Source organism: Venturia canescens, chromosome 10 (assembly GCF_019457755.1).
Source record: "Venturia canescens isolate UGA chromosome 10, ASM1945775v1, whole genome shotgun sequence".
Lineage (NCBI taxonomy): Eukaryota > Metazoa > Arthropoda > Insecta > Hymenoptera > Ichneumonidae > Venturia > Venturia canescens.
In genome coordinates this window covers 13,673,754-13,698,200 of record NC_057430.1, presented here as the reverse complement: position 1 = coordinate 13,698,200, position 24,447 = coordinate 13,673,754, and the positions used below count along the sequence as shown (strand labels likewise).

The window sequence follows — 24,447 nt, the reverse complement described above, 5'->3', positions numbered from 1 at the left end:
GATCGTCCAAATAATCAGCGCAATTAAGTAATTGGTGAAAATGTGATTTCATGATATATAATAACTTGGAAATGTGGCAATAGGTCGAAGTGGAAGATTCCGGTATCCCGCGGATGAGGAGCGAGCACACAGTGACGATAATGGTGCTGGACGAGAACGACAGTCCGTCGACGTCGCGCTCGGTTCACATACTTGTTCATTCGTTCAATGGTCATACACCCTTGGGAAAGATCGGCGATGTTCGTCCAAACGATCCAGATACGAGCGGCGACTATGCGTGCAAAATAATCCAGGGCTCGAATCCCGGTGGTGTACTCGCCATCCCGATCGCTTGCGATTTACATACCAGCAAAATTACCCCGGGTACGTGCCTCGAAACTTGATAAATTAGTCGGCGGGCGTATTGCGAGCATTGCACCACCACCACCACTACTTTTTGACTCTCGCACTCCCTCTCGCTCTCTCTCAGCCTCTTTCCATTCACGATTGAATTATTCATATAGTGAAAAAAAGGTTTAAAAAATCCTGCTCGTCGCGGCGCTTTTCGTCTTCCTATAGACATTTTCAATGAAAAAGAAACAAGTGATAAATATGCTGCGTTAATGCAAACCATCGGGCAACAATATCGTCGTGTACAGGCTCCTCCAGAATGTCGATACGCGGACTTGAATCTGGAATCGCTCGCAGCGGTGAAACGGTGAGCGTTAGAGCTAAAGTGCACGAGACCAATTTTGTAGAGGACAAAATTTCCCACGAGAATGTTCTTTGCATATTTTTTGTATTTTCAGTAGTTCAGGCTTGAGATTAGCTAGAAAAGTGATGAGATTTCAAAGGTTTCTACGGAAGCAATATCTCTGGATGCGCTCTCGGGCCTGAAATACTGAAAATAAAGAAAAACTCTTATAGACTTTTTCGTAGTAAATTTTCTGCTCTACAAGATTGGTCCTTAGCATTTTTGCTCTATCTCCCACCGTTTTAATGCTACCAGAGGTTAAAGTGCGTGTACGAATAAAAAACGACACGAAACTTTCCATCTCGAGATTCCAGTCGATCCGAGGCAGCCTGTACATCATACGGGTATAAAAGCGCATATGCAAGATGCATTTGACAAGGGGGATCAGTGAACACCAGCGGCCGAGGCAAATTTCCAAACTGTTCGGAAGAATAGCGAGAAGAGGAAGAGGCGAATAAACGGTCCCCCTCTGCTCAGTGTCGATCGAGCATTATCTCGTAGCGCTATCGTTCAAATCTCTCTCTCTCTCTCTCTCTCTTTCTCTCTCCTCGAATATGTATATGTAGGCCAAAGTAATAGCAAACTGGTTTATAAAGTCGTGAATTTTAAGGCTTGGAAATTTTATTTGCCGTGTACAAACGGGAGAAATATTCTTCCGCCGAATTGCTCTCGCGCATCGCCTTCTAATAAAATGCAAACTAACGACTGGAGGCTACGACGAGGCTAAAAAATACACGAAAAATAAAGATATACATCTTGGGGTTTTTGTTTTTATTGCTTCTTATTTTCCATCTTTTTTTAAGCACATACTCGTTTCTCCGCCCATCGCAGCGTATATTCATAAATTACCAATTTTCTCTGTGCTCTATCATCTCCAGGTATTGGTTACTCGTTGAGTGTGTCTGGAAATGATGGTCGACATTCGGACGTCGTATCCAAAGTGAGCGTCGATTTCACAACCTTCACTAACGCGACGGTCGAGAACAGCGTCAATCTCCAAATCGCTGCCATCAAACCGAGCGATTTTCTCGCCAATTATTATCGTTCGTTGCTGGATATGCTCCAGCTGGCAGTCAACATCGGTGACACTTTTCTCATTTATAGCATCGGTGAAACGAACGAAAATCTCGATATTTACGTTGCCATCGAAACTCCGATGGGTAAGATTGTTCAATCGAAATTTCATTTACTTTCATTCCAGCTTTTAATAATGATTCCGTCATTCGGTAAATTTTGTTATATTCGAACAATTGTTTCATATTCAGCTTTTTAATTAAGTTTCCACCTTCCGATGGTCGAATATTTGGCTCAATTTACGTTTTTTCCAGGATATCGAGCCAAATACCAAGTGGCAGATTTGCTGATGAAAAAACGAGAGCAGATTGAAACGCTGCTGGGAGAGAGGAGCATTAACATTGGATATTCGCCGTGCAAGCACGAGGCTTGTGAGAACGGTGGAACTTGCAGCGACCAACTGTTCGTCCACGAAGAAGCTCGGATAAGCAACAGCCCGAATTTGATCGTGACTTCGCCGAGGATTGTCGAAACGATGATGTGCAAATGTCGCGAGGGGTTCACTGGAACACGCTGCGAACGAAGGCAGGATCCGTGCTCGCCCAGCCCCTGTTTCCACGGCGGACAGTGCCGACGAATGGGCTACGACTTTGCCTGCGCGTGTCCTGCCGATCGGGAAGGAAAATTGTGCGAATTGGAGCGCGGTGACGCCTGCGCCAGCAACCCCTGTGGCAACGGTGGATCCTGCAAAGAAAGCCCGGACGGCTCGAGCTTCTTTTGCCTGTGTCGCGCTGGCTATCGCGGCAATCATTGCGAGGCTGTTACCGATTCTTGTCGCCCCAATCCCTGCCTCCACGGTGGTCTTTGCGTCGGTCAGAAACCTGGGTAAATCCGCAATATTTATTTTATTTTAAAAATTGTTAACGGAAAATCTTTTTGTGGAGGAAAAATATTGTGCGGCAGGAAGCTGCTAAACACTTTCGCAAAATCTGTTGAGCCCCGGCTCAGAAGAAAGTAGGAAAATTTGAGCCGTCATTATGAGAGCAAACGCGGTTTACTGGATTTGTAAATTTATGGAAAAATGGGACAAAAGATTTCGTCATCAAAAATCACTTTCGTTTTCTTGCAAAAAAAAAACCGTTCGGAACGTTTATTTCGAGTCGAGAACAATCGACTGAACGAGGACTAATGAAAAATTACAAATATTCAGTTACAGCTGCAGCTGTCCCGAAGGTCGCTACGGAAGGCACTGCGAGCGTTCGACTTTCGGCTTCGAGGAATTGTCCTACATGTCTTTTCCGGCTCTCGACTCCAACACGAATGACATCTCGATGGTGTTCGCAACGACGAAATTCGACGCGCTTCTCCTTTACAACTATGGGCCGCAGAGCGGTGGCCGTTCCGATTTCATCGTGCTGGAATTGATCAACGGAAGAATCGTGTTTTCGTACGGAGGCGCGAGGAGCGCGATCACGACCATCACCGTCGAAGCCGGAGACACTCTGGCCGATGGCAAATGGCGCAAAGTCACTGCTACGAGGTACGGGAGAGTCGCGTCTCTGAGCGTTTCTCACTGTCGGGAACACGGCGACGTTTGCGAGGATTGCCGCCCTGGCGACGGATCCTGTTACGTCGACGACGTCGGTCCCACGGGGTTCGTAATAAATTCTCAAGATTCCCTAATTTATTCTCCGAGATTCCTTATTTTTTATTTTAGTAATTCATTGGCGCCTCGGCTAACTGTTTATTCGCGTTAAAAACATTGGAGCAATGATGGATAATCGATTTTGTCCTTGTCTCCGCAGAACGCTGAATTTCAACAACAATCCGTTATTGCTCGGTGGTTTGATGAGCGCCGATCCAGTTTTAGAGCGTCCCGGCCAGGTGCACTCGGACGATTTCGTGGGCTGTCTTCATTCGGTATCGATAAACGGCCGAGCTCTTAATTTGTCGAATCCTCTGACCGCGCGAGGCATCAAATCCACGTGTCCGCGATCTGAAATTGGCCCTTGTGCCCGAGACGGAAAAGACGATTCGAGTTCTGCATGCGCACGTGGGCACAAGTGTTATGACAAATGGCATCAAGTCGCTTGCCGCTGCGATGCGTTCGTTGCTCCCAACTGTAACGGTGCGCTCGAACCTGTTCGCCTCAGTGACGGAGCTTTCGTGGAGTTTAAGGTAACCACCTAATTCTCGATTCGAAGAGCAAAATCACGAAAACAGTCAATGAACGTTGCGCACTCGCAATATTCTTCCCACGTTTCCTCGCGTGTATTTTTATAGATCAGCTTCGACGAAAATTTAAAAAAAAATGTTTTTTTTTTTTTCATTTTTAATACTTGGCCAAATTAGCGTGCATCTAAGAAATTCAATGAGATTTTCATTTATTCAACCCGTAGGTTTCGGAGAAACACAGAAGGATGCAACTTTTGGAGTACATGTACAGTGGCTCAACCGTCTGGCCGAGAAGCAATCGTCGATCAAACCGCTCGGCTACCGATCAAACCGGCTTTTTTACTACAGCACCACCCAAAAGCATCGGGCTCATGTTTCGCACTGTGAAACCCGATGGAATTTTGATGTATGCAGCGACCAATAAACACTACACTTCGATAGAGGTATATTCAGCTGGAACACTTGAATTGCTCAGCGTTATAAAAGCGTGGCAGAGATATGGGGGCAGTCGTTTGAAACATTAAATGATAAACAAAGGAAAGAATTTTGATGGAACGTGTATCTTGGAAAATATTTGTCGAAATGTAACGTTTTAAATGAACTTTGATCGACTTCGATCGAATGTGGGTGCAACAAAAAAATTCAAAGATTTTCGAGTAACGAGTAAGCGATTCAATGGTTGAGGTAAAATGTTTATTTTTCTCGTGCACACGAGAAGAAGGAAAATTAATTGGATAAATTGTTTGCAGCTGCGAAATGGACAACTGTCATACGTCTCGTTGCTCGGTTCGTCGGTAAACATGACGGGAGCATCGTCGACGAGTTTGGCGGACGGGCGTTGGCACAATTTGACAGTACACGCGTATTCTCGAGTATTGCGATTGCTCGTGGATGGAGAATTGCGAGGATACGAGCTCGATTTGGCCGGAGTGCACGATTTCCTGGACCCTTATTTGACGAGTGTCTCGTTGGGCGGAGCGCGTCGGGACGTTTACAGAGTCGGCGATTCTTCGAGGCCGATAACATTCGAGGGTTGCCTCGCAAATTTCACGATAAACAACGAAATTCAGCCGTTCAATGGCTCGGGTTCGATAATGCGGGAAACGATTAACCACGGTAAAGTGAGCCCGGGTTGCGGGGGCGGCTACGACGGTTTAGGAACGGGCATCGGTGGTGGAACGATTGGGATAAGCGCTGCAGCAGCGGCGGATCCTCTGAGCATCGGGATAACCCTCGTAATCGTATTTTTCGTGATTTTACTAGTCGCAATACTGGTGAGTTTCGTCGTGTTCCGTTTGCGTCGTCAGAACAAAGAGAAAAACGCATCGTCGGTGGTGAACAAGAATACGAATGCGATAATAACGGGAAATTCGTTGGGAGGTGGAGGAAACGATTCGATGGTGTCGAGGCACGAGAATACTTACATTTCAGACGCTTCCGATTTGAGAGGCGTCGTCGGGGGTGGTCACATGGCCCCGGAGTTGTTGTCGAAGAAGTTTAAGGACCGGGAAATGAGTCCATCGAACGAGCAGCAACACCGACCTCAGAGGCCGGACATAATAGAACGGGAAGTTGCCAAATCTCCTCCGATCAGGGACGAACACCCACCGCTGCCACCATCCGCGACCGGAGGTCAGAGCTCTCTTCACTCCCACGAGCACAATCAACAAGAACCCGATATGCCGGAACACTATGACCTCGAAAATGCAAGCTCCATAGCACCCAGCGACATCGACATCGTTTATCATTACAAGGGATACCGAGACGGCGGAATGAGAAAGTACAAAGCGACTCCACCCCCGATAGGCTCCTACGGGAACCACCACAAGCACACTGGACAACAGCATAGACACGGGGGAGCTTTCCCGCCTCGGGCGATGCCGCCTCCGAGCGTCGGACAACCTTCCGGAGGCTCCGGTCCAAAATTACTTCAAAGTACACCGCTCGCGAGGCTCTCACCGAGCAGCGAATTGTCCGCTCAGCAACCTCGGATTTTGACGCTTCACGACATCAGCGGTAAGCCTCTGCAGAGTGCTCTCTTAGCGACGACTTCATCCTCCGGTGGAGTCGGCAAGGACGCCCTCAATTCCAACAGCGAGAGAAGCCTCAATTCCCCCATAATGAGTCAACTGTCGAGTTCGACCGCGAGCCGAAAGGTCGCTCAGTCGAATAACGAAAATGTAAATAACGTATCGACGGGCCCGATGGGATTGACGGCTGAGGAGATCGAGCGATTGAACTCGCGACCGAGAACTTCGAGTCTCGTATCGACCCTCGACGCGGTGAGCTCCTCGAGCGAAGCTCGAGGACCCACCGCTCACCCGTCCCTCCATCTCCACAGGCGACACACGCCGCCGCCTCCTGAGAGGCTCGAAAGAAGAAATTCCTCGACTACCGATGAGAGCGGAAACGACAGTTTTACCTGTTCGGAAATAGAGTACGATAATAATTCTCTCGTTGGAGACAAAAGGTCGGACAACGTTTACGGCACGAACGGCAACAAACAGAACGACGTCGACCAAGTTGTCGTTTCGCAACGAGGCAACGACTCGTCCCAATCTTCGAAGCCTCCCCCTCCCTTGCCGCTACCGCCGAGCCTCAATTACGACGGTTTCGACAGCTCCTTTCGAGGCTCCCTCAGCACCCTCGTCGCTTCGGACGACGACTTGTCGACCCACATGGGGAGTCTTTACAGACCGACCAACGACTCGCCCTCCGCAAACACCGCTCTCAGCTGGGATTATCTTCTCAATTGGGGGCCCAACTTCGAGAGTCTAGTCGGCGTTTTTATCGACATTGCCGAATTACCAGATAGCGCTAATCGTGTACCAAGCACCCTCAGACTACCAGCTAGTATACCCAAACCTTCCGAAGAATATGTCTGATCGATTCTTCTTCGCTAATCTCTTATTACTTTTTCAACGCTATTGCCAGTAGGAAATCGATCTTGCCATTATAGACGTCCGTGTGAGAAAGGGATAATGTGTGTGCGTGTGTGCGTGTACGTTTTATGTGCACAAAACTGAAAGTTAAAATAATTGTACATTACAATGATTTTGTTGGCATGCGTTATTTTTTTTTTTTCTTCTTTTTCGTTTCTTCGTCGTTTCAATCGTAAGAGAAAATGTTGGTAGCGATTTATTCATTAGGGTTTCGACATCTTGTATCAGGATGTCTCTCTTTTTGCTCATATGTAAATATTATCATTTTAATAGGCGAAACAAATTATATAAATATATATTGTCTTGTTAAATTGAGTGACTGAGACGGTATCAGGACGAGGTGCCATTTCATACCGAAAATAAATTCAAATGAGATTCGATAAATGTACATTTAACAAAGGCATCGAAATTCGAAATTCAAAGCTTGCATTTTCACATGTCCGATGATTCTTTTCGAATATCCGAACGTTGTAAATAATATGAAGAAGGTTTGTTCAACTTGCGCCCATGAAATATGCAGTTTGGGGAAAGTGCACGCGTTTCATGATTCTTGCCATTCCTAGCCATAGCAGAATTATCACGCATAATCGTTATTACGTAATAAAAAATAAAACGTTGCGAGACTGATTTTAACAGCCCCCTAATATATCGCCATGAAGTGAACATAAATATATATATTTATTCTTGATTTAGCGTCGAGAATATTGTAAATTATATACAAAAAGACAAACGTCCGTGTAAATAATGAATCCAGGAGAGGAGTTATTTGTTGTAAAAAAAAAACGAACAAACGAACACGCTAGAGAAACGAGTTTGCAAATGTATGAGTGGATATTTAGTGATATAAACAAATGTAGATGTAGTCTCACTGTTTACCATATTTGTAATAAAATTTACAATTTTTTAAATTCCGCTTCCTGTTACTATCCCTCTTGGAATCAAAAAAGTAAAAAAAAAAAAAAAAAAAAACAACATCCTCACGACTCATCGCAGAGTGGAGACGGTTTCTTTATACTCCTTAAGGATTTTCAACATTCTAGTTTCGATCACAGAGAACGCAGATAAAATTGTGACCTTAAAAATTCAATAACCATGAGAAAAATTGTACGTTGTCATGTCCGGCAATAAGACGATAGTCTATCATCAAAACTGGGGAGTCCTAGAAGTGCATGAATCATAAGCCAAGTACGGATACGTCTTTTTATTCAAATAATCGTATTATAAAAAAGTTGCCTGTTTTATCGCCCACAGCCGGACGAGAGAGACATTAAAATAGTTTGCGAATGTCGTATTCTCGACAATCATCGGGTGCTACTTGTACTTTAATCCTATAAATACTTGGTTCGTTCGTGTAGAAAAAAAAAAAGGTATACAAAAGGTAGAAAAGGAAATTTTGCGAACTCCAATACATTTTTGGCGCGGAGACGCATTTTTATTCCTGTTACGAGAGAGCTCACATGTTTCAGTTTATCATGAAACTACGTAAATTGAATATTCATTTATAAGGCTAGACACGCACAGTAAAAGAGTATTGCCACGCACAATATCGCGAGTCTGTAAATCTCAACCAATGCATCTTTGGAATTTCACCGATCATACGAGTATAAGATGAACGTTCATACAGAGAAAAACAGTTGAAAATGTTTTACTTTAGCTTTCAGTGAATAATCATATTTCTGGTATTCAACAGCTGAAACTACGTCTTGAAAACTATTTAAAACATTTCCAATGCATCAGACAAACGTAATCACGAAAGAATTATTGAATCGACGAAAATTACCAGTTATCAAGGAACTCAAAACCAGTCTTTGGAATTGCAGCATCCTCCTGAATTGTTTGAGAGGACTGGAAACTACTGTAAGAGCTAGAAGTGTCCAACAAAGCGGTGGATTCGTTGATGTCTCCAGATTTTGGTAGCGAACTACAATTCATCTGATTTCTATTAGAAATTCCGTTTTTCTGGGTGACTCTTGCGGTATGTTTGTGCGATACTAAAATCTCTGTGTCATCGTCTACACTCGAAACGTTATTTGTCATTTTGAGCAGTGAAGTTTTGTTAATCAGTTTTGTGAAAATACTGCCTGCGGTATTGTCGTTGCTTGAACAAGTGTTCAGCAAATTTGCAGTGTCTGAATTTTTGAAGACTCCGTCCGAATAACTGTCGGACTGGTAGAAGTTAAGTCTGTCCGAAGGCGTGCCATAATCGTCTAGGAAACTCTCAACGCTGCTATCTTCCACTCTCGGACTAGTGAAACGTGACGAATCTGCCTGATACTCTGAACCGCAATTTTTCCCATCTGGGCTCTCAGATCCATCAGACAAATTTAAATTCATCTGAGATTGAGTCAGAAAAGAAAATGGGCCGGAATGTTCATCACGCCAACGGAGAGTCTAAGAAAAGGTATTGAAATTTTTCATGAATATAAAAAGATATTCTTACTAAGATCGTGGAAAAGACAATGATAATAAATCTAAGGAGCATTCATCACTCAGGAAAACCTCTTAGTTTGTTATTCATTCAAGCAAGTAAGCCAAGGAGTTTGGGAAAATAAAAACGGAGTAACTGTGAAAAGATCATTGAAGAACTGTGCGGTACCTGTCATGAGAAATTTATATTCCGTACTTCATTTTCAATTTTATCCATGATAATTTAGGTATAATGAATGATAAGCTAACATAGAAAGTTCTCATTAAAAGTTCAACATTTTCAACGCTTCCTACCTATAGATCAAAATTTTTCTCGCAACTTGAAATTTTCTTTGTTGGGTTCCAGAAAAGAACAAGCTTTGATGAAAATTTTTACAATAAAAATCGTTATTAGATTGGAAAATGAGAAGGTAACGACGTTTAGATTCTTCAACATAAAACTTTCTGGGCTGCAGTGCTCTTGGGTAATAAACTACTGATCATTTGTGTACTAATAAAAAACCAGACATGCTTTTCTTATTGATTTGTGAAAAAAAAATTAACAGATACTTCTGCAAAGAATGAATTGTACTTACAGAACCCGTTTCATCAATGACGTATTTCAAGCCCGTGTGAATTCGCAATTTTGGATAGGAATCCGGCAAGTCCTTGCGACATTCAACATTTTTCAAATGCGTATACTTCAGAGCAACTTCAGGTTGTATTATTGTTTCGTCGATAGCTTGATTTTTTTCGGCTGTGCTGAGAGCATTCCAAAGACCCTCGTAAGCCTCCTTCGTTGCAGTGACATCCTCGCCGATTCTCTGAGCCAGAGGATTTATACTGTACAAATATTCTTCGGCGATGGAACTCAATGATCTGTTTGTCATTATATTTTCTCAGTACGGAGCTGTGTTTTTAATTAGACAAATCACACGCAATTGTAATTCATTTTTTTTTTTATCTGAATTTCTTTTACAATGAGCATCGAAAATCAGTTTGACGCCCAGCGTCGTTAGTAAACACAACACTGCTTTTTTGTTTGACTGACACTCGCTCGCTCGGAGTCGTCGTGCGAGCTGAGCAGCCCAGCAGGCGATTGGTACAAACAAAAAGCTCCAGTAGGGGCGCCACCGCCACCATCCGCTAAATTGTTTATAAAAGAGAATCCACAATACAAAATTTCTGATAGAACGGGCGCTCTAAAGTTGAGCATCTCAAATATGTAAACAATTTATATAACTGCTCCGTAAACTTGCAAAAGCATTCTAAAAATTAATAAATTAGAAATATGTTCGCACGACGTTTAACATGTTTGTTCACGTCGAAAATATCACGTCCACTGACCTGTACACGTGTTCGACAAATTCACTTCTTAGCCTCAAATTTGAGGCTCCAAAGCAACCACGATTCGTGTGATAAAACTTCGCTCAATCGGTTTCAAGCAAATATTTTACAGAATAACCGAAACAATGATTTACTTTGCACGTGCAAAAGACACAAATCGAGGAAGAAAAAAAAACAATTGCCACAGGTACTTATGCTAATTGCACCTTGTACTGAGGGATTACTACTTTATTGCAATTGTCTTTATTAGTTGTTTTTCAAACCACTTTTAAGAAACATGAGTGAAAATTTTTTGAAATTTCAATCTTTCGGAATAGAACTTGGACTCTGCTTCATTTTCAAAGTCAGTTTTTTTTTTATCACAATTCACTTTCAATGTGAGTGATGTACGTTTGTGTTGAACCCAGGATGAAGAAAGCGATGAGGAAGAATGGGATGATGAAACGGATGGAGATCCCAATTCAAAGCCATTATACATTCAAGTTGGCTCTACAAGAGTAGATCTTATTATAAAATCTTGCCTTGGCATGGCACGCAAGTAAAGAAAATTTCAATTCCATTTTGACTCAGCTTTATGCTTTAATATTTAGTGTTATACACTTCAAAAAAAACATCAAAATTGACAGAGCATTTTGCATCTAACCTTAAGGCCAAAACTCATTAGTTATGTATCGTCATGGACAAAAAAACATGTGGTTACTATTGGCTCTAATCCCTTGCAACAAGGTCAGAAACAATTTTGTTAATCGATCGATCACAAGTCAATTGCACGCCGTTATTTCCTTATTTTTCAAAAATGAAGATAAAAATGTATGATTCATCTATATTTCTGTATACGAGAAACATTTCATACTTGACCCTCTTGTGGATTTTGTGTTTGAAAAATTTTGCTTTACGGGATCGGAGTAAAATCCAGATGATTTTTACAGTAAAGTGGAATATGCGCTATACGACAGTAAGATTCGTGTGAATGGAGAAAAAGTTTTGAAGAAAAGCCAGCAGGTAAAAAATGAATATTTTCTCTCAGATCTGAAGATGAGAAAGTTGAATGAAGAAAAAGGACAATAATTTTTAGGTACATATTTTTCTTGCAGATTTGTGTGGGTGATATCGTAGATGTGGTTCGTGGTCCAAGTCCAAAGAATCCTGATTTCCTAGTGGTATCACGAATCACGATTCTGTCAGCCTCGAGTCAGGAAGACTCGATACGAATTAAATACACCAAGGACAAATCGTTGCTTATAGAGAATTATGATGACGAATCGACGTAGAATCATTGTACAAAAATATGTATTTCAATGCTTGCTGATAGAGGCGGCCAGGTCTCTTAATATTCTTATATGAATATTTATGTACATGTAACAGTATCAATATAAAAGGAATAACAGCTGCTGAAAATTAATCATTTACCATTTTACCAGAGATCAGATTTACGATTATACTGTAAAGTTGTGTTGACCGTTTTATTGCGCTTCGTTCACTCTAAACCATCTGCCGAAATGGCTTTCAATGTAACGAAAGTCTGAAACATACAAAACCCAGAGTTCATCTGTCATAAGTGCCATAAAAATGCAGGTGAATCAATCAGCAAATTATTTACTTGTGAGGTGACCAATATTCCTAGAGATGACAGCTCAATTAAGCGGTCAATGACATTTGTGAGATTAGGTACAGTTTTAAATCTCTGAAACCAAAAAAACAAATTTTTCCATTAAAAACTTTCAATAACATACTGCGAAGGGATCACTTTAACAAATTTTACCTCCATAACGTAATGTTGATCGTTTTCTGGGAGAAATGGCAAAAGAGCAGCTGCAAAATGCACTGCTCCTGAACAGTGAAAGCATTGACTGATTATTTCTTTAAAATCCAGCTTCGATATGACTGGACATGCATGCAAGAGTCTCAATAATCGAACACAATCTGAAAATTGTTCCGGAGTAGGTCGAGGACCGAGTCTCATAAACGGAGTTGCAACAATTAATTGCCAACCGGCTGTGTAACCGGAGCCGCTTATCATCGTCATAGTTCCTATGATCGGTAAAAATTTTTCCAATTCTTCCACCTGCAGAAAGAGAGAGAGAGAGACAATTATAAATTATTTACACAGCAAGAACTGAAAGTTTTTTTTTCATTCCATCGTACCATTGACAGCTTGACCATTCGTTCCAACGTCGCGTCCAACAGCAAGTGATCGTGAACGTTGTAATCTATACAAATCTGTATAATCAAACTCAGAGCTCGAGGCACATAATTCAGATTTTTTAGGAGTATTTGTGCCAATGTACGTTTGCAGTAATTTTCAAAACTGGTGAGAGTGTAAGCTAAACCCAAACGCTCCAATTCGTCGAGATACCGCAAAGATTTCATGTATTCCCTGAAAGTTCAATAAAATATTGAAGAATTGGCGATGATTCATACATTATCCCAAATTAATATGCAGTAAAATGAACTCCAGATGTCAATAACGAGGTCGAGAGTAACCTCATTTTGTGTAAAAAAAACTTGTATAATTTTTTTAGTTTATTAATTTTGTACAGATTTTTTGAAAATTAAATACCGTAGGCTCTTGGGATCGTGCTTAGTAAGATCCTGTAACTCATTTTCGTCTACAATCGACTGAAGTACTCGTAGAGCGCGAAAACGAAAACCTGCTCCATATCCGTCGTCTCCGTTTTCGGTGGCAAAAGCAACGTTTATTAAAAATCCAACGTGCAATTTCGAATCTTCTGATTCGAGAATATAACAAGCCCTAAAACGGAAAACATGAATAATCCTCAATCGTTAGAAGTATTGTCTGAAAAAAAAACCTCGTGAATACTAAAACCTGATAAACTCTTCGGAGTAGCTAATTTCTGGAACAAGGAACGAACTTGAGGATAGAAATTTTGAAGCTTACCGCAACAAATTATTCTCTTCGGTACGATCATCCTCAACAACTGGTATCGAATTTCCAAATCCCATTGTCATGCTCTCATTATGTTTGTCCTTCCATACATTGAAGCGTAGCCATTCAAGTAGAAAATTATAACGCATCGTGGTCATGTTGAAAGAGAATAATCGTCCTAACGCGTCTGCAGCTGCATTTATGTCGGGCCTGTGTTGTATTGCGCCTTTGAATCGCTCTGGTATGCTCTCATCATTGTAAAGCTCGCGTATCAACTTTTCTGGTTGACCGATGAGTTTCGTATATTTGTCATCACCGACTCCATGAATATGGAGAATATGTTTGGACGTCAATCGCAGATATTTGTCCTTGACTTTCTAAAAATAAATATAAAACTTAATTTTATTTGAAAAAAAAAAGAAGGAAGATAATTTTTGGTTGGAAACGTAATTGAGTTGAGGGAAACTCACGGCGATCATTCTTTCGTCACTTTCATCCAAAAATTCGGAACGCTCTTCCCAAAGTTGGGCGGAAGCGAAACACGCCTGGGCCGCAGCAACTTGATCAGCACCTTGAGGCGTGTGATTCACAACGAAATATAATGCTGCTGTTCCATAGTACAACCCGTCGAGGCCTTCCATTCGTTTTATACATTTTTTAATGTCTTTTAACAACCCGCTGTTCAGCGGATACAAAGACCATACTTGAGAACGACTCGCATCATTGACGTAACTTTTCCAAGCTTCTGTTACCGAGCCCTTTATCGACATTGTACAAATAACGTGGGACTGAATCTTCAGCGTTGGGGCTATGCTCAACCATTGCTCGTACGTTTTGAGATTCAATTCGGGAACTGTGAACATTCAAGCATACACAAGTTTCAAACCTTGAAACTGTTTGAAATTTTGAAAAGAAAATCCCAATACATTGTCGGAGTTGTTCTTAGACTCTGACAGATTTTTGAACACGAAATCGTTTTGCAAATATTAAACGACTTCCTAGCACGTTCGGAAATCGTTTCGATATCGTTCGAGGTCAAAATCAATTCCAGTCATAAGTCGAAGAGTCAGACTTCGCTTGAGAGGTCCGAAAGAATGTTATAAGCACAGTTCCAGTTCTTTTTTTCAAATGAAACCGATCGAAAGCATTTTTGAGAACTCGATGAGAACGCTCCAGGTTAAATTGATCCGGCATGTCTGTGCAATGCCCAAATTCAAATTTGACAAAGCAGGATTAGCACATCGATGAACATCAGAGTTGTACATACTGATGAGTTTGTATTGATCACATTTTGGCAAAAATGGCAATCTCCATTGTGATATCGGTGGTAGAGAACTGTTATCGTGACAAAGTAGAGCCCATGCTTCCCGTTCGAATTCCGTTGGAGATCTACGAACCACAGTTTTATTTGGTTGAAAATAGAAAAAAAAATCGGAAATCATATTTTCATAATAGAGCTCACCCATAACGCGTGTAATTTTTCAAGAAGCAAAAGAGTTCGATCCTTTCGACATTCCTTTCCCCACAGAGATCGATCATCGTAAGAAAGACTTCGTAATGATAAAAATTCACCTATAACAAATCGCTGTTATTTATTTTTACACTATCACACCAGTTCGCCGAATCTTCAACAGATTGACGAGAAATTGCAAACCTGCGGGGACAATTTCGTTAGATGGCTTTTTAGCAAAGCCTTGTCTTGAATTTTGGCTGCAACTTCTCCACACTTTACGTTCAAATTGCGTACGTCGTTTTCGTCGATCTTCAATTCTAAAAAAAACATAAATAAATAAATACTCTTTCACATGGAGGCTCCGAAGATTAAAAACCACTGTCAACACCTTTTCTCCCATTAACAGTTGTGAAGTTCATTCGTGGCTGCCAGCTGCTCAATAATACTTCGAGATACAGTAAAAAGCATTCGTCTTTGTTGAAACCAAAATCGTCGCAAAAATCTTCGAGCAAAGAAATTAAAGGGGATGACTTCAAGTGCATGATTCGCTCCAGGATACTGCGTTTTTGTTCCATATCACTGGCAAACATTTCTGTTGAAGAAAAATAAGTGAAGTGAGTTCAAAATTCCATTTAAAAAATATAGTTTACGTACCTTGATAAGAAATTCCGTATTCGGTAAGCTTCCGAGACCAACGATGCAACAATTTCTGTCGATCTAAATTATACAACTCGTGAAACAAAGTTTCACGTTTGATAATGCGATAATATTCGCATCCTAAATTAACAACTTCGCGATGCCTGAGAAGATCACTTTGGAGGGATCGTCCTGCTACTTTGAACCATTCAATAGCTTCAGATTCAGTCAGCATCAAGAGGCAGGAAAGACCCAAACAAACGTCGAGGGATCTTGCACTGACGATTTTTCTCAAGAGCGTGTAAAGACAGGACGATAATGCAGCTCGTGTCTCTGTCAGTACTGTAGCGTCAACCGATGAAAATGCACTCAACGAATAATGTAAATTTTTGGAAATGCGCAAGGCAGCATAACTGTGGTGCTCGTTCTGAATGTGCTTTGCTTTTTCCATATGAGCCTTGACCAATAATTGGATTTCTAATTCGGTACTCGAATCATTCTTCTCCGGTTGATCATCGCTCGAACATTCTGTATCTAAATAATTTTAGCAATTTAGTTTTTAGGGGATAACATGAACGTCACAAGGAAAAAAACTCTTTCCTTACCTTCGTAAAATTGTATTATTTTCGATGAATCTTTGAATAATCCCAAAGATAATTCATTCCCTGAAGAAATTGCAGCATCCTCGTAAATTGAATACAAGCTGTAACTCTGCTCGTCAAAATTCCATACCGAATCTTTCGTTCCTAACGCCGATTGGTAAGGAACTTCTTCTTGACCAATGACTTCTACATATGCTGCTACTTGATTGTGGCAACTTATAGCTTCCATATAGTTGGCTTGAATCCAATTGAATAAATGAATGCTATAGTAATAAAAAATGTGGCCGAAAAGGGGGAAGATGCGAAAAATAAAAAAACGCCTAAATAAAGGGCATTCGTTAAAAGGTGTCCAATTTGCAGTTTAGTAGAAAATTTGCGTGGGTGCATGAGAATTTTATGAGCTGAATAAAAAAAACGGTACTTGAAAATTCAAAAAACGACTAGAAAAATTCAAATTTAGAATGCATAGAACAAAACAACTCGAAATACCGGTTTTAAAATAATTCGAAACAATATTAGAATTGGAAGTCATGAAACGATATTTGAGATTAAAGGTGTCCAGCAAAATTTGTAATAGGAGTCATGAAGCAGCGAACGCACCTGATTGGCCATAACCCGAGACCAGATTCGAGGCACAGACATTCAACAAGAGTCTCGAAGTTATAGGATCCCGATCAGCATTCGTCATCCACGCCATGCATAACTCCTTCAGGTAAAAGCTATCGTCCTCCGACATAATTCCACTTTCATACATCCGACTGCGAACAAAAATGATAGCAAATGAGTATAAAAATGAAGAACAAAAAGAAAAACAAAGTTCAAATGATGTTCTCACGTTATGGAATGTTTCAGTATCGCCTTGTTTTTAGTTTCATTGAAAAACATGAGCAAAGATTGAAGAGAAGGAAGACCGAGAAGACTTGAAACTTTCTCCAGATTCTGACAGCATCTGAGCACTGATTTTTCCTCATTTTTCAAATCTGTTGGGAATGACATTGGATTATTTGTTTGACTGATATAATTTATGAATCGAGATTAAAGATTATCTCACCAGAAACCACCTGATTGATATAATTTTTCAACGCGAGATTCTTCGACGCATAAAAATCATCGAAAGTTACCCAGACGTTGAATTTTTCACGCAGCTTATTGATGCGTTTCAAAACTGGTATATCTCGCAAAAAATCGTTTGAGTCAATGGGTACGTTATTTTGTTGAGAAAGCACTTCGCAAAGTTGGTTCCCGATCGGTCCCAGAGCCTCCATGTAATTGGTCAACCAAGCATCTCTCTCCTGAACAGGTATAAATGTTTGAAATCCAAACCGGATGGAAATGTAGGATATTTTTTTGGATATTATGAGAAAATGATATATTACCAAATACCTTGGAATGCAGTTGGGTTTTGATAACACAAATTACTTGTTGACAACATTGCTGACGTGTTTGATCATCAAGGTTGCGCAAAACTTCCAAAGCTCGATCGATGTGACTGACCAGCAAAGGAATAAAATCATTAATTTTTAAGATATGATGATTTTATTATTTGATTGTTTTTTGTTTTATGTCATATTATCTATTTATTTATGACATCTTACCCCAATTTTAAGAGATGATTGATGCAAAAGGTGAATGCTTCTGTTTTCATATGATTATCTGATTTGGTGAGCTCGCAAATATCATCGATCATATCCTTTCGATCTTGTTTTATTATATATCGAAATAACTTCTGTGAATCAATTGCTCGTTATTTGCTACTTCAGATCGTCGAAAGGGAGAAACAAGACAATTGGAAAGTCGATATTCACCGTGCATAATCCGATCTGGGCGTAACCATACTTTTTTAGGATCAATTTGATAGTGACTCTGTTTCTTTCCGCACGAATTTTCGATGCAAGAGGGTGATCGAAATCGGAGGCTGCCTCCGCTAGCGCAATAATCGTAGGGCTCCAAGGTACCGGAGATTTTCCGAGTACGTCAACCGTTTGTTGAAGTCGATTCTGGAAAATTGAGAAAAAATTCATCATTTGCGTTTCTGAATGTTTTTCGTTTTTTCGTTATTTTTCTACCTGAACATCTTGTATGTGTTTGATAACAGTTGCGATTCTCTCCTCCCATGGCGCTTTTTCCCAGAACCACCAACTCTTTGAATTTTTCAACGTCGACTGAAAATAAAATGATAAAATTATCAATGAGCCACAGAAAGATTTTGAAGGCTGTAAAAATAATCTCTGGTACCTGCACGTAGGAACAAAAGACTTGATCGTTCTTTAGTGAATTGGTCCGGATGTACTGTTCCAAAAATGTTTCGATGAGCCGTGGTATTGCTTCCACGAGGGCCTTGTCGAGCAGCTGATGCACAACGATCATCGGATCGCCGAGATAAATTTGCAGGGGCAGTACAATTCTTGCAAAAGCGAAAAGGCAATATTACAGATTTGTTGGATGAAATTACACATTAATGCCATAGAAGTATGAAAATTTTGAACAATAAATCAAACCTGTGCTGGGTTTTGAGTTCCAATAACTCGGTAATAGCTCGAACAAGAGCCATAAGTCGATGAAGATCGGAACCTCTGCTCATGTATTGTTGATTACAATTAAACGATATATGCGATTCTCGAACAGTGAAAAGATCGACCAAATGATGAGCGAAATCCAAACCAACCTGAGGCCATTCTTTTCGATTGTACTTTTCCAAAGATCGCGTTTTTTCGTAACCCCATTGAATGATTTCGGGCAGAGCACTTGGTAGCAAGGAAATAACCGAAGGCACAAAGTGACTGAGCCATGGTCTCAGGTTAGATGGATGAGTAGAATCCGAAATGGAATCTAAAATTTTCTTGACTATGCTCGAATTCATTACCAGCGTCAATTCTGGCAAATGTCTCGTCCATATCGCAGCTGCCACTTCCAATTCACCCTAAATATGAAAATATCTAATTTCATATTTCAGAAAACATTTTTTTGAGAAACGATTCAAAAGTGCTTGAAAAATTGACTTTTTTCTGGAAGTTAATTTTAGGTGAGCAATAAGATCTTGATAAAATAAAATCAGTGAAAACTCACGAGGGACAGAAATGCGAGGCATTCCTGTAACAAATCGACCTTCGAAAATTTGATCCATTCTTGTATATTTCGACAGTCTTCCTGTTCAGCCTCATTTTTGATTGTGCGAATAAATTCAAAAGTTTCGAGTTTTTTCAAATTCGAATTGAGCGTTTTTAGCAAAGAGACGAAATCATGGTCCTTGGATTCCTACGAAGGATAGATTAAAATATAAAATACTAGCACGAAGATGCGTATTCGATGAAAAAAAATGAATGAAAACCTGGATATTCGTTTCAGTGATTCGTTGACGAGCGTACAAAAGAAGTTGTCGCGTTTGTTTATAATTCGACGTGAGAGCATTATTGCAACAATCGTAAACATATTTAACGTCATTTATTTTATCCAAGGTGTCGATGAAAAGTTGAAATATTTCAGCGTTGTTTGTTTCGCTGTTTGACCACGGACCGAGTTGAGTTACGAAAGCGGCTGCTTTTGCCGCATGCACGGGATCCAGATTTAAACCAAATTTATCAGCGAATGATTCTGCTTCTTTGAATTGTCCGCGTCTTAGAAATCTCTCCAAACGATACTCTGGCTTGTTCTCAACAATTGCTTTCACTCTGATCGTATCAACTTGTCTGGTTTCATCGTTTACGATTCCTTCGAGAAAAACTATATTCTCGAGAGAGCTGCCCACAAGATCGACCAAATACGTTGTCCTAGGAACTGAGATTTCCAATTTTCGCTCGAAATCTTAGGGAAATGAACAATATTACGTGAAAACAAATTCAATCAATGATTCAATAATGAACGTAAATCATGTCATAATCACCACTGTCAAATGAATCGAGAAAGAAAATAAAATAAGAATACCCGGAAAAGAAAGAAGCATCAAGGTGGTTGTTGCTGCACTTTTTTCTGCAGCCGTTAGGACAATCAACTGATAGTGATTGTCGGTATCATCTTGTGTAGTGACAAAATCAACAATGGGAGTATGCCATATTTTCACTGATAATAACGTTTCAGGACAAAGGACACTCAAAAAACCATCATCGCGCAGACAAACAATTGCACTGCAAAAGAACATAATTCGATTACTTGAACTGTTTAATTTCCACCAATAAGATGTTTCCTTGGAATCCTTACCCATACTTATCGACAAACTGAACTTTCTTGTAACTAAAATGGAACGAATTTGAGTGAGAGCAGGAACGATTACTCGGCCACAAATGAATACTGTTTCCAATAGTTATTATCGATAATTCGTCCAAAGGACGTTCCAAATTGATGCTCGCTGCCTGGTAATCAAAACAGCAATGAAAATTCTTTAGTCCAAAACTTCAAAAAAGATTTCTCTGCTTTATTTGATTTTAATAAATTACCGCAACAGTTTTGGTGCCTTCAAAAATTTTGATCAATTTTATATTTTCCACAATACTATCGAGCTCCTCATCATTATCCTGCATAAGAGCAGAATGTAGCAATGTTGTATTCAACTTTTCAATGCTGGAAACAAGATATAACTAAAAATTTTGCAAATTAGGCTTAAACATAAAAACTAATTCATATTTGCAGTAAGTATAATTTTACCCATAAGTGACTCCACTGACAGCAACGATTACAACATTCACATAATACTCCTCCTCTTGTAGGAATATTTCCACTATTGTGTCACCAAATTCTTCATTAACATTTCTGCAATATAGGAATAAATAAGAAAGAAATATTTCACTCACAGACCTCAAACCACTTTGATGAAAGATCACACAGAATTTGAGAAAAAAATTATATCAGATAAGTTAAAGTAACTATGCATTATTCATTTGATAATTGATAACGTAACACCAATAAAAGCTCATGGGAAGGTGAAAAGTCACTAGAAAAAATAATAAGCATTAGCGAACCATGAATTATTTTGTTTAAGTAACTTTGCAAATTAAAGAGCATTCGAAAGATGAAAAATAATTGTACTCATAAAAAACTTGTTTGCCGCCACTGGGAATATGCAAACAATGCAAAACACCGCTGTCCAGAGCAATGAAAACGAAATTGCCATCCTTGGACATACGATAAGTTTTTGTGAGAGCATCAAAGCCAACACTAAGGACGATCTCCTGGCAAGTTTCATCAGCGAAGATGGTTACAGACTTATCAATGGCAACACAAAGTTTGGAATATTGAACAGACGCTGAAACACTTGGATCTTCATGGACCTATACAAAAATGTATATGACGCTTTTGGTGTTTCCAAACAAGAAGGATGGTGCAATAGAAAATTTCAAACCTCTCCTTCAGATTGGACAATAGCAAGCGTCGTAGTCTCGAAAATCGACCCACCATTTTCGACGACTGTCCTTGCTCCGAAATTCACAGTTTCATCGTCGGCATTGAAGCCTAAAGAAACTTTATTCCACGAAGCCATTTTCACGTGCAGACGATTTTATTAGGTATCACAAAACTATCATTTCGAGTCCTATTATGTCATTTACTAACATTCGAAGCAAAGAGTTAGTTGTCAGCTGCGAAATTCGAATGTAAAAAACAACTCCAATTCGTCCAACAAAATTCAATAACTATTTGATTGACCTCATGATTTATTCCTCAATCCGCACTATTCAAAGTCAACAAATAATGCAAAAAAAATATATCACAACATCCCGCTCCAACACCTTTGCCAATACGCTAAAAATCAACAGGTGTTTGAAATTCAAACGGTCATTTTTTGAACCAGATACGAGTGCTGCCGTTCAGCGGATCAAACTAAGTTTGTCATCATTTGGTAGATGGCGCCTGTTCCAAGTTCTAGTAAGAAATTATATATGTGAAACACGCTCAGTCGATACTAAAATACCTCTTTTCGCGTCGTGTGTGCGCGTGTGTGTGATAGAAAAGTTCTTCCTGGATAAAAAAAAACCCAAAACTTTATCGAACAGTGGAAATTATCAACGATGTGCTTCCTTTTCAAAAGAGTTCCAAATCCAAATCGAACGAACCCAGTAGCTTTGGCAGTGCATTGATGAACAAAAATATTCATCGTAAATTGACATTTATATTCATTTATTTGCTTCATTGTTATATATCATATAATATCATTATCATTAAGATTATAATTATATATATATATTTATATATATATATATATCATACTATATCGCAGTTATCATAAAATGAAATTTGAAAATAGGCTGTAAATAATAACAATAGTAGTATATATTTTTTGTTCCATCATCGAAATGGATCATAAAGGCGCATCCTGAATTAAATAAACACAGGCAAGTGCGCGAATAGATCGATGATCATGTCATATATATTTATATTAATATATATATAAATATATATATGAATATATATATATATAAAATAACGACGAGAGCCGCAAATCTTCCAGACATTCCTCCGAGGGAGATGGAACCTAGAACTCGCGTGTACCACACGGGCGAAGATACACGCGGAACAGCTCAATTTGCAATCTATGCATATTTATATTTATATATATGTATAAACATATATATATATATATATATATATATATAGAACACCTCGACAAATTATCTTTTTTGTTGTTTTTTTTTTCACATTTAATCGTAATAGCCCAAAAGCGGGCAGGCGGGGACAACGTTCCCTGTTCATTCTTGTTTATTTATTTTTCTACGTTCCGTTCGAGCAGAATCATCGGAACCCACGTGGTTATCGCCTCGGCAATGTTTTTTTTTTGTTTTTTTTTATTTTTATTTTTTTTTTAAATTCTTTTCATCTTTTTATTAATAATATTCAAGATTACGCGATACTAGGTTTAAAATTTTTCATTTTTTTTTTTCATTTTTCATTGTTTTTTCTTTTCCTCTTTTTTTAAGTATATTTTCAATCATACCTAGATCCAACCGTTAATAAATCGGCACTTGGCAGCCAATAGACACGATGCGTTTTCTATCTATAATAAATCTTTCATCTTCTTGCGTATTTCGTACTAATTGTTGTTTTTTTTTTCTTATCAGCAGTGTGTTTGTGTCTTGTCTTATGTGTGTATGTGTGTGTCGCACCCCTAGAGTGACGGTGAACGTGTTTTTTTTCTCTGTGTTTGTGTATATTGATGATGAACGATTTACAGACTATGCATTGTTCTGCATATTTTGTTCGTTTGCATTCTCGTTTTCATAATAGGAAGAGGTGGTTGGTGCTACTGCAGGCTTTTACGCGAGTACTTTTTATAGTTAATTTACGATTTCGTTAATTTTATAATTTTTTTTTCTTTCGGTAAATTTCCGTTTTTTGCTTCTTCTTCTTCGTCTTCTTATATCGTGAGGGTTTTCGCGTTTTTAAAATTTTCCCATGTTCGCGAGTTTTTCGTCTTAACAATAAGTCGTAATATGAATTATAATGAAGAAAACTATCTTTGCAACGGATAGTTCATCGTGATACTCTCAGCAGGAGTTTTTTTTGTCAAGTATATTTATTTTGCTTCATCTCAATCAGGATTTTCGATTTTCATTGATCGACATTTCGATCGGTTTTTGACGTAGTTTTTTATCCTCGGAGAGCACTTTTTTTCAACCTTTTGTCAGTATTCAGTGCACAGAACGTCACATCAATGACGCATTGCAGCTTTTATCACACACCCTTTTCGACCCTTTCTTCATCTCGTCAAGCCTCCTCGTTTGCAATCACGATTGCCTCAGTGTCGTCGTTTGATTTTTTCCATTTATTTGCATGCACTTCCGGTGCTAGGGACCCCTCCCAATATTTCCGACAGTCAATCAATTGTTTTTGTAACTTTTTGTAGCATCTAAAGTCCTTCCTCCATTTATCATCGTGTGGTTTCTTCGTTTTCTTTATTATTTACGGAACACGTTCGTTCCGAATTTCACAAGCGATCATATGCTTTTACCTTCAACTCGATAAGCAACGCAGCGAAGCTCAACTTTGTCCTCCCTTCAATTAATCAGAGATTCCATACTTATTCGATGAAGTTATACGAAAACATAGACGTGCTATAAAAAAAAATATATATATATCAAAAGTTCATTCTCAATAGCACTTTAGTTGTTTTTTTCCCCGAAACCATTGAAAGTCTAACTGACATGCTTTAATTTTCGAAATCTTAAATATTACAAAAAATGTTTTACTCGAACGTTAAATAAACGAATGAAAACTCAAAATTTCGTACAATTTTCAAAACGCACACACAGAGATATTTTCACTTACAG

General features: G+C 39.4%; 4 protein-coding genes across 5 annotated transcripts in view; 2 read left to right on the top strand and 2 right to left on the bottom strand.

Moving 5' to 3' along the window:
• The window catches only part of ft (cadherin-related tumor suppressor fat), a 56,709-nt gene extending 48,937 nt beyond the window's left edge, over nt 1-7,772 (top strand). The window contains exons 11-17 of the mRNA XM_043431034.1: nt 84-363; nt 1,612-1,893; nt 2,062-2,632; nt 2,958-3,401; nt 3,553-3,925; nt 4,147-4,365; nt 4,672-7,772. Of these exons, the coding sequence (XP_043286969.1) occupies nt 84-363; nt 1,612-1,893; nt 2,062-2,632; nt 2,958-3,401; nt 3,553-3,925; nt 4,147-4,365; nt 4,672-6,807 (4,305 nt within the window). The 3' untranslated portion in view covers nt 6,808-7,772. The remainder of the gene's footprint in view (nt 1-83; nt 364-1,611; nt 1,894-2,061; nt 2,633-2,957; nt 3,402-3,552; nt 3,926-4,146; nt 4,366-4,671) is intronic.
• A 278-nt stretch (nt 7,773-8,050) lies between these two features.
• Nucleotides 8,051-10,346, bottom strand: LOC122417511 (uncharacterized protein C1orf198 homolog). The gene is made up of 2 exons (XM_043431047.1): nt 9,867-10,346; nt 8,051-9,255 (listed from the first exon to the last, which is right to left on the bottom strand). Exons 1-2 carry the CDS (start codon nt 10,158-10,160, stop codon nt 8,641-8,643), a joined length of 909 nt encoding a protein of 302 aa, XP_043286982.1. The 5' UTR covers nt 10,161-10,346; the 3' UTR covers nt 8,051-8,640.
• Nucleotides 10,347-10,380: 34 nt separating this feature from the next.
• LOC122417512 (mitochondrial transcription rescue factor 1) lies at nt 10,381-12,004 on the top strand. The gene is made up of 4 exons (XM_043431048.1): nt 10,381-10,804; nt 11,025-11,155; nt 11,547-11,619; nt 11,712-12,004. The coding sequence occupies exons 1-4, from the start codon at nt 10,562-10,564 to the stop codon at nt 11,886-11,888; spliced, it is 624 nt and encodes a 207-aa protein (XP_043286983.1). The 5' UTR covers nt 10,381-10,561; the 3' UTR covers nt 11,889-12,004.
• Nucleotides 11,891-24,382, bottom strand: rod (rough deal). Of its 2 annotated transcripts, none has more exons than XM_043431045.1 (30): nt 21,528-24,382; nt 21,215-21,456; nt 20,834-20,938; nt 20,626-20,749; nt 20,390-20,541; nt 20,117-20,316; nt 19,524-19,996; nt 19,262-19,450; nt 18,694-19,115; nt 18,431-18,599; nt 18,262-18,357; nt 18,001-18,192; nt 17,791-17,921; nt 17,579-17,684; nt 17,247-17,487; nt 17,031-17,175; nt 16,796-16,953; nt 16,199-16,432; nt 15,612-16,127; nt 15,346-15,549; nt 15,159-15,274; nt 14,967-15,076; nt 14,772-14,893; nt 13,975-14,357; nt 13,517-13,881; nt 13,178-13,369; nt 12,763-12,994; nt 12,380-12,682; nt 12,218-12,301; nt 11,891-12,139 (listed from the first exon to the last, which is right to left on the bottom strand). In XM_043431045.1, exons 1-30 carry the CDS (start codon nt 21,663-21,665, stop codon nt 12,095-12,097), a joined length of 6,189 nt encoding a protein of 2,062 aa, XP_043286980.1. In that variant the 5' UTR covers nt 21,666-24,382; the 3' UTR covers nt 11,891-12,094. The 2 variants fall into 2 exon arrangements, with proteins under 2 accessions (XP_043286980.1, XP_043286981.1); XM_043431046.1 differs by having other exon boundaries at nt 15,612-16,121.
• Between the last annotated feature and the right edge of the window lie 65 nt (nt 24,383-24,447).

What these genes read in the sequence shown, in the direction of transcription:
- LOC122417511 (XM_043431047.1), bottom strand. Translation starts at nt 10,160, where the DNA reads ATGACAAACAGATCATTGAGTTCCATCGCCGAAGAATATTTGTACAGT. An exon ending in TCATTGATGAAACGGGTTCT is followed by an intron (nt 9,256 to 9,866) that starts GTAAGTACAATT and finishes ACCTTTTCTTAG; the next exon opens with ACTCTCCGTTGGCGTGATGA.
- LOC122417512 (XM_043431048.1), top strand. Translation starts at nt 10,562, where the DNA reads ATGTTCGCACGACGTTTAACATGTTTGTTCACGTCGAAAATATCACGT. An exon ending in AAAAAAAACAATTGCCACAG is followed by an intron (nt 10,805 to 11,024) that starts GTACTTATGCTA and finishes TGTTGAACCCAG; the next exon opens with GATGAAGAAAGCGATGAGGA. An exon ending in TGCCTTGGCATGGCACGCAA is followed by an intron (nt 11,156 to 11,546) that starts GTAAAGAAAATT and finishes TGATTTTTACAG; the next exon opens with TAAAGTGGAATATGCGCTAT.
- rod (XM_043431045.1), bottom strand. Translation starts at nt 21,665, where the DNA reads ATGGCTTCGTGGAATAAAGTTTCTTTAGGCTTCAATGCCGACGATGAA. An exon ending in AATAATACAATTTTACGAAG is followed by an intron (nt 16,128 to 16,198) that starts GTAAGGAAAGAG and finishes AAAATTATTTAG; the next exon opens with ATACAGAATGTTCGAGCGAT. An exon ending in GAATATTGGTCACCTCACAA is followed by an intron (nt 12,140 to 12,217) that starts GTAAATAATTTG and finishes TGTATGTTTCAG; the next exon opens with ACTTTCGTTACATTGAAAGC.